At 35.2% G+C, this 9313-nt stretch overlaps 2 protein-coding genes across 3 annotated transcripts in view; one reads left to right on the top strand and one right to left on the bottom strand.

Moving 5' to 3' along the window:
* The window catches only part of LOC116771194 (Golgi-specific brefeldin A-resistance guanine nucleotide exchange factor 1), a 91364-nt gene that overhangs the window by 14457 nt on the left and 67594 nt on the right, over positions 1–9313 (top strand). The window lies entirely within an intron of this gene.
* On the bottom strand, positions 1694–8987 carry LOC133319276 (uncharacterized). Its single transcript, XM_061523195.1, has 2 exons — positions 8800–8987; positions 1694–3533 (listed from the first exon to the last, which is right to left on the bottom strand). Exons 1-2 carry the CDS (start codon positions 8802–8804, stop codon positions 1808–1810), a joined length of 1731 nt encoding a protein of 576 aa, XP_061379179.1. The 5' UTR covers positions 8805–8987; the 3' UTR covers positions 1694–1807.

The following is a 9313-nucleotide window of genomic DNA, read 5'->3' on the forward strand; positions in this document are numbered from 1 at the left end:
AGAAGAGTATGGGTGACAGCGGGTTCCCTTGACTAACTATATTATATATGTATATATATATAGGTTTACGTACGTATACGTATTCTAGGTTTCGTATTCGAGTTTATTTTATTGATAATACGTTTGTATTTTTCATCAACTCCCTGTGAGTGAGCGAATCGAACGCTTTGTTACAATCTACGAATGCCAGGTTATAAATAATTCTATATTCATTAATTTTCTGAATAAATCCCTTTATTGTGTGAATATGATCGAGTGTGGACATTTCACTTCTAAATCCAGCTCGTTCTTGTGGTCGATTTTCATCCAAGTTCTTTGTTAGGCAATCTAGTAGTATCTTCGAAAATTTTTGTAATTAGCGATGTAGTTTCTTTACTTTTTTATGTAAAAGTACTACAGTCGACGTAGTCCCTTGATGAAGTATGTATTCTGTATGTAACATTTCGTTAATAGCTGTGTGATAATGTACGATGTTTTAACAAATCGGTGCCCAATGCTTTTCCGCTTTTACCTTTTTCTCTGAGAGTTGATGGCTTTAATAGAATATTATAGCCTCAGAATATATTGCTTCTACGGTATTGTTTAATAATGAACCCTACTCCATACAACCCAGCTGTTTAATTTTTTTTGTAAAATATGTAGTCTGCGGGTTCTCCAATTTTCTCTTCCGCTCTTCGTATTGTTCTAGTTCCAAAAAGAATTCACTAGACTTTAGAGATCTTGTGTTCAGCATAGCTATATTTAATTTGTCCTGCGTGTGCTGCATTGCATTTTCTTCCGGTTTCCATCATCAAACTCAAGCTCTAGCTTTGGGGGGCATGGTCACCCCGCGGTGACCAAACGTATTGGGGATCTGGTTGTATTTTATTACTTTGCTTATATCGCTGTATTCAATTTTAGCGTTTCTGGTGTCTAGAACTTTCTATGCCTTATTTTGTTGCGTTTGTTTGTCCGATTCATTTATTAGTTATATTGTGAGTTATTGCCGTTGTTTATTTCTCTAATTAAATTTCATTCAACTCTGACATGCCTAAAGTTGCATCCATCATGCATTAGTTTAAAGAACTGACATGCGTTACACGAAACGAAATGTGGTGGTTTGTGTCCGTTTATTGATAGTAGAATTTAAAATTTTTGTGATGGCAACACTTGTGTAGATGCCAATGAAAATTTTTACAATGACACTACTATAGACTTTGACAACTCTGACAACATAAAAATTCGTTGGTCTGTGTCTAAATTATCTGAATTCTTTATTTTTCTGAAGTTTTAAAAATCTTTTATGACTTAAAAATAAAAAAAATAATAATTATTCTTTAAGTTTACTTGTTGATATAATTCAAGTTGGAAGATAATGTTAGTTAATAAATTTTGATATCAATTAAACCGAAATTATTCAGGGTAATGATTACTTAATTATCGTATAATTGATATCTTTACTTGACGTATGTCTTTATATAATCTCTTGATTTATTTATGTTATTAAAGTAATTATGATTTCGACGGTCGGTGGATGCAATGAAACCAAAATTTAAATGACTTAATTTAATTTTAAATCTAAATTACAATTAATTGGTTCGACTATATTGTAGGAAGGGTGAACAAATAGTGACACAATATTCTAAAATATTCGAAAAAGAAATATAAAACTAAAAAGTCTGTTCACACGGAACTGCTGAGTCAGACCCGTGTAGAATGAACAAGTTTACTTAGAAGCTTAGAGCGGCCTGCGATTACACCGTAACTCTTTTAATATCTAATTTAACTATCACTATGACACCGTCACGTAACACCTCCCTCCTGAAGATCAGCGAGTATGAGCAACGTTAGTTGTGAATTGAGCTGGGGGTTGATTGAGATCGACCCTTCTGGTTGGTGTTGGGATGGTGTAAACTGCTTGCAATTCCATCTGGTTGTCTTCAGGGTTGTCTCCGGAATGTAATGTCCGCTGGTAGAAATACTTGCGATATAATAGAGCGGCGGCTAGTGTGCCTACACTCATCAGTACCACGTAGAGAGGGATAGTGGTGTGATACAGTGTATAATTTCGGTTCTGGTCTAGGGTCAGCAAAGGTTGTAAGCCGACCTTGGTGTTTATTTCATGAAGACGCTTCAGATCGATAGAGTTCAGTTTAATTTTAGATGCTGAGGCTGGAGTGACGTTGTAGCTGGGCAGGTCCATTATTCTCACCGCTTGTCCTTTTAGCCGGTTATTGGCGTTCGTTAATGTAAACTGCGGTGTTTCAATATAACATGCTTGAGGAATTGTAACGAGATAGCTGCCGTGTAGTGTGCGATAAGAATCTTGTCCACAGGATAAATGAGTTTTAGTCGGAGCTGGGAAACTGATGCTGTAGTGTAGATCGTCGAGTTTCTCAAAAGCTGCCTTCTTCAATGATACGGTGATAGGGTTGCACGTCGAACCACGTTGCTGAGTTAAGATGAGATGCTGGATACAATCATTGGATTCCTGGCTTTGAAGATGGCGATTATCCTCGCAAAGATACCACTTACTGGACTTAGGGCATTCTGCCTCTATGTACATGAAATCTTTCTCATACAAGGTTAGGTAAGGGAACGGTGGAATAAGGATTTCTTGATTAAGGTTAGGTATAATAGATAGTTTATACATGTCATAAGTATAAGGCAAAACTATGGGGATTTTATAAACTATAACTATTTTATTTCTTACGTAATAAGAACCTATCTTAATTATATCAAAGTAATCCCTAATATCTAAATCTAACACCTTCTGACTGCCATATAGGTTACTAACATTACTTATCATTGAATTCATAGTTTCTAAATTCAAGACCGCATGATGCACGGTGGACAGTTTAATAAAACCTAGTACGTTTTGAAGTTTATATAGCTCATGGGTAACGGAATCTACATTATCAGTTATAATTAAAAGTATCTGAGCTAAATGTGCATACTTAATTAAGTCGTTATCACTCGTAATAATGCTTTCACTTATTTCATTAATAAGGGTTTGCAAATGACTCTGATTTTCTATTATATTACTTATAATTTTTGAATACTGTGAGGACCATTCCTTAGAGAGACTGACATGACTATTGAATTCAGTGACTAATTTGTTTTCACTGGCCTGAAGGGATTTTATAGCTTCATCATAATGCTGAGCGTCCGTGTAATCGAGATTTCCCGTTATACTTTTGATCACTGACCCGAGTCCATCTATGAGGCCTCTCTTTGCACGATCTGTCTCAAAAGACTTTAATTGATTTAAAACATTATAAAGCTTATTTTCCAAGTAATTCATGTGAGGTTGATATAATGAGTTGGTTCTATTATGTAATTGAGGGCTAAAACTATCTAGCTGGTTTTTCACAGATTCGATTGTACTGCGTATCTCATGAAGGTCTATGTGTTGTATGAAAGAATGATAGTGAGATATAATCTTAGCTAAACCTAGTTTGAATGGTAAAATTCCGGGTCCATTTCCCAAACTCTCAAGTTTTATCTCTTGCGTTAGGGCTGGTATGAGGAAGAGATGAAGTACCAGGAGTTTCCTGCAACAATTGTGCACTTTTAGGTACTCTTTTTAATCTTGACTTGGAAATAAGGCCTTGTTTTCGTTTAGTGTAAATGTGAATTGGGAGATTAGCTGTCACCTCGTCACGTGTGTAACGCGGAGCCAACTTTTGACGCGAGGCAACTGGGTTTTTAATGAAAACGGGTTGATCAGGTGAATAGGTAACTTCAGGCTCGCGATCCTTATTATGTCCTGCCATTATATTAGCCCGTTCGTTGATACCTATCTCGTGAACCGTGTTATATACTATAGTCATTTTAGCTTTATGATCAATCATGTACTGTTGTAACAAGTGTGCGGAAATGTCTATATTAAAAGGATCACGAGAATCGAAATGTCCTGTAACAAAATCTAGAGGTTTACACTTAGTAAAACTATGAATACTACTGTTATAAGCTAAAATCGCGTAAGGCATAATATTAATTACTGAATCTGATTTTTGGCTCAATTTAAGAATACGTAAATGTTCTAGTATAGTAGAATGGAATCTTTCCACAATTCCATTTTCATTCGGTGTATGTGGAGCAACCCTATGATGGTTAATTTTATGAAATTTAACAAATTCTGCCATAAGCTGATTAGTAAATTCAGTTCCATTATCTGTAACAATAGTAATCGGTACGCCATGGTTAGTGCAGAAGTTAAGTAAACCCTGTAAGACGCTAACTGCAGTTCTATCTCTCAAATGATAAGCCTGACCAAATTTTGAAAATGCATCTACAATAGTTAAGAATTTTTCACTCTGTATAGTCAAGAGATCCAAATGTACTAATTCAAATGGCCTTGTGGCAGGTGTTAAAACTTGAAATTGCTGCCGGATAGGGTTGCGGTCATATTTTGCTTGACCACATATAATGCATTCGTTTATAAATTTTGATATATGCTCCTTCATCTTAGGCCAAAAATATCTATGAGAGAGAGAAAGGTAGCATTCATTGATGCCTCGATGATTAGTTTTCCCATTGTGGTATTTATGAATGATGTCTTGTTGCTGGAGATACTCTCTTACATTTTCTACTTCCCTTTTTACTACAAATAACCGCATAGCAGAATTTTTGAAGTTATTTTGAATAATAGGTATTATTTGGTACATAGCCAAAGCTGGATTTATGAGTAAGCCAGTGTTAATTTTTGGAAGGACATGCTCTTTTATTGCATTCACAACATCTTCTTCTAAATTTGATTGTGAAACCTGTAAATTAATTCTAGTATAAGCATCGAAAGGTTTTGTTACACTTGGTCTAACCTTGATATCTCCAACTATATTGAAAACTATTTGTTTTGTGAACTTATTTAATGGGTAATCGGATATAGGTATTTCCAGTATGGGATTTTCAGCACTAGTATGAGCTGTAGCCGTTGATGAATTTTCATCAACATCTGGGGCTGTTAAAGTTCTAGAGTCATCTGAAGTAGATGGATTTGCAATGATAGATGAAAGTTCCTCATTATTAAGTTCAATACGAGAGAGGGCATCTGCATTGGTATTATATTTTCCTTGTTTGTATGTAACTGAAAAATCGTATTCGCTAAGTTTGAGACGCCATCTGGTTAATCGAGAATTGGGTTCTTTCAAGTTCATAACCCATTGTAAAGGCCTATGATCAGTAATGATTTTAAACTTCCGCCCAAATAAATATGGTCTAAAATACTTTGTAGCCCAAACTATAGCTAAAAGCTCCTTTTCAATAGTACTATAGTTAGTCTCATTGTCATTAAGTGTACGGGATGCATATGCTATGGGTTTATCTGATCCTATGTTACCTTGAGATAGAACGGCACCTATGGCTACGTTAGACGCATCTGTTGTCAGTATAAAGTCTTTACTAAAATCAGGATATTGTAGGATCGGATCATTTGTTAGAAGAGTTTTACAGAGCTCGAAACAATTTTTGTAATTTTGATCTAATGTTATTTTGTTTCCCTTTTTAAGACAATTAGTTAGAGGTTTAGTCACACGTGCAAAGTTAGGTATGAATTTTCTGTAATAGCCTAGTAATCCGAGAAAACGTTTGATTTCGGTTGTAGTTTTAGGAAGGGGATAATTTTGAATAGCCTCGATTTTGTTAGGATTTGGTTTTACACCATCTCTATCTATTATATGACCTAAAAATTCAGTTTCCAATTTCAAAAACTCAGATTTATCCATCTGGATTTTGAAATTAGACTCTCTCAATTTTTTAAATACCTTCTCAAGGTTAATTACGTGCTCTTGCAATGATGTACTAAAGACTATTATGTCATCTAGGTAAACGAGGCAAACCTGATTTTGAAGATCTTTAAGGACATTGTCCATCACACGTTGGAATGTGGATGGAGAGTTTTTTAAACCCATTGGCATTCTCAAAAATTCATAATGACCATTCTCAACATTGAATGCGGTTTTCTCAACATCCGCGGGGTCCATCTCTACTTGATAGAAACCATTAGCTAAATCCAGGGTTGTGAAGTATTGACATTTTCCAAGTTTATCTAATACATCTGTTATATTCGGAATGGGATACTTATCATCAACTGTTTTCTCGTTTACTTTTCGAAAATCAACGACGAGACGCCATTTGATTTTATTGGAAGCATCAGCCTTTTTCGGTACTATCCATATAGGAGAGCTCCAAGCAGACTCTGATGGTCGGATAATATTCTGCTCGAGCATCTTTTTGATTTGATCTCTAACTTCCTGTCTATGAACATGCGGATATCTATAGCTTTTAGTATGTACCGGGATTTCATCAGTAGTTTTTATTTTATGTTTTATTTTGTTGGTGAAGGTTAAAGGTTCACCCTCAAGATAAAACACGTCCGCGTAGCTGGCACAAAGATTAATCAGGTTAGCACGTTCTTCTGCGTTCATATGATCCGTTCGGAGACGAGATAAAACTTTTTTTATGCGGTCTGATAAAATCTCAGTATTAGTACATTCAAAATTAAAAAGCGAAGCTTCTACAGGTCGGTCCATGGAAAATACGATATCATTAGATGAAGGGTTAGTTATCTCTACCCAAGCGCGGTTATTAACTACTTTAGTTAGACATTCAGGAATTATACAATTACATATACATTGATTTTCCACTATTACATCACCATCCTGCGTATTAATAGGTAATCTAACTAGTTTAGAAGAATTGGCGGGGACAATCTCTTCATAAAGATTAACGTTTTTAGAGTCATACATGTGTATAGGAATATGTGTACTGCGGGTTTTTAGAATTCTGTTTTTAAGATCAATATTACAGTCAAACGCACTCAATAAATCTAAACCTATAAGTCCGTCGAAGTAATTATGGAATTTATATATGAATAGTGTCATGTCGCCTTGCTCTTTAAATTCAGAGAAATATGGTAAAGTAATGGAATAATCATTTGTACTAGTGGCGTGCACATTAGTGACCTCAAATGGTTCATAATTAAGGGGTATATGATTAAAGTATTTTTCAACGGATTCCGGACTAATAAATGACTGGTTTGCGCCTGTGTCTATTAACAACTTAAGTGGAGGTTCTGTTATTTGAATATAACCTAATTGCCTCTGTATGTGGAAATTGAGCTCTATCTTGGCTTTTCTGGTTTTAAGACTTCCTGAAAATTTTCATCTTTACTATCCTTACAGGTGGAAATGGGTTCATCTACGTTATATACTGCTGAGGGTTCTTCGGAGGTATAATATGGCTCATAATGTTCATTATATTGATCATAATCATTGTAATACTGATCATAATCGGGATAATATTCATATTCATTATAGTTATAATCATCGTCAAATTCGTTGAAATTTAACTCACGGGTTTTGAAATAAATACTAGGAGGTGGATTGCCAAATTTACGCCAATCATGCCCTGTAGGGGGTAAATTCCTAGGTATAAAGTGACTCACACCACTCATCGGACGTGGTTTAAATGGTTGTTGGGGTTGCTGAGGACTATTAGGCAATCTAAAAAGATTACTTTGCGGATTATAATTCTGAGGCAGAGCGCGCATTACTTGTTGAGTTCGAGAGGGGCCACGGGGTGGTAGCATCTGTTGTGGTTGGCTCGGACGCCATCCTTGGTTATTTGGTGATGCGAATGACCTTGATAGACCAGGCATGTTCTGGTGCCTGAAGGGCATACTAAATGGTATGAAATTGTTAGGCGGTAAATGGATTGCATTAGATTTCAAATGAGTTTGATGAAGATCTTTCCTAGAACCACCTTCATTTCTTTGTTGTAAATACAGAGTATTAAGTTCGTCTTGAACAAATTGAAGAGCCTTTTCAATAGACTCCGGTCGCATACAGCGGATCCTACAACCTAAGGGGTCTTTTAAACCTCGCAAGTATGCTTGAAGAGTAAGCTTTTTATATAAATCTCGTTTAGCTTCTATGGTAGTTGGGACAGATTCATGTAAAGAGATATATGTCATAATGGTACTATATAAATTCTGGCACCTCTCATAAAATTCCTGAGGTGTGCTATTACCCTGTGTTTGTAATGAAAGATCACTATAAAGAGCGGTCTCGTCACGGTGATCTGCAAAATTGTTCACTAACGCACTCCTGATACCTAGCCAGTTTTCTGGAATTCCATTGGAATTAATTAGCCTAGCCGCGGGTCCAGAAATTTTATTTAAGATTCCGTTTATTAAAACCAAATTAGACAACTCGTTTCCAGGACCCGGTTGGAAATATTGCAATACTAATTGATCGCATAAATTAATGAAACGGGTTAAAACATGAGTGTTCCCGTCGAAATCGGGTAGCAACCTTAGTGATTTGTAGATATTGTCAATGTCAGCCATTTTTACGTTTAAATCTCTATTTTCGTCTATTATATTGAACTTATTATTTTTATCTAACCTATTCTTTAATCTAGAGTTACGATATTCGAGTGGATGAAAAATCTTGGTTGCTTAAAATGACACACACAATTTAAAATAATACACAATTAAAATTCAAAAAGTAAGTTTAAACAATGGAAAGAAACGAACATAAAATATAATAAAAATCACACTAATTGATTTGAAAGTCAGGTGAAAATGTAAGTTTATTCAAAACTATATTCTTTATGAAATAAATCGACTTTATTAAATAAAGATTAGAAAAAAAAAAATAAAATTGATTAACTACGTCTATAAAAGAAATTAATTAATTTTTTACTGAACCCTAATAGGGTATATGTGAGTAATTAATTAATAAAATAGTTATAGTCTTACTAAATTAAGGATATGAACTAGGAAAGTAAGGACTGAGATAGATTCAAAGTACTTACAGCATATCTGAATTTTGGTATCAATTGCGGAATCGATTTTCAGATCTCCCCCGAACCGTTCGAACCGAATAGGTTTCGGATACTCGAAAACGGTGCTTAGCCACCCGGGTAGCTCGCGAACACGGTATCGAAGTTGGATATTATCACGAACTATCCGCGAGTATCCTACCGACTGCGCCAATTATGATTTCGACGGTCGGTGGATGCAATGAAACCAAAATTTAAAGTACTTAATTTAATATTAAATCTAAATTACAATTAATTGGTTCGACTATATTGTACGAAGGGTGAACAAATAGTGACACAATATTCTAAAATATTCGAAAAAGAAATATAAAACTAAAAAGTCTGTTCACACGGAACTGCTGAGTCAGACCCGTGAGACCCGTGTAGAATGAACAAGTTTACTTAGAAGCTTAGCGCGACCTGCGATTACACCGTAACTCTTTTAATATCTAATTTAACTATCACTATGACACCGTCACGTAACAAAGTATTAATTATAAATAGAACA

This window comes from Danaus plexippus, chromosome 17 (genome assembly GCF_018135715.1).
Source record: "Danaus plexippus chromosome 17, MEX_DaPlex, whole genome shotgun sequence".
NCBI lineage: Eukaryota > Metazoa > Arthropoda > Insecta > Lepidoptera > Nymphalidae > Danaus > Danaus plexippus.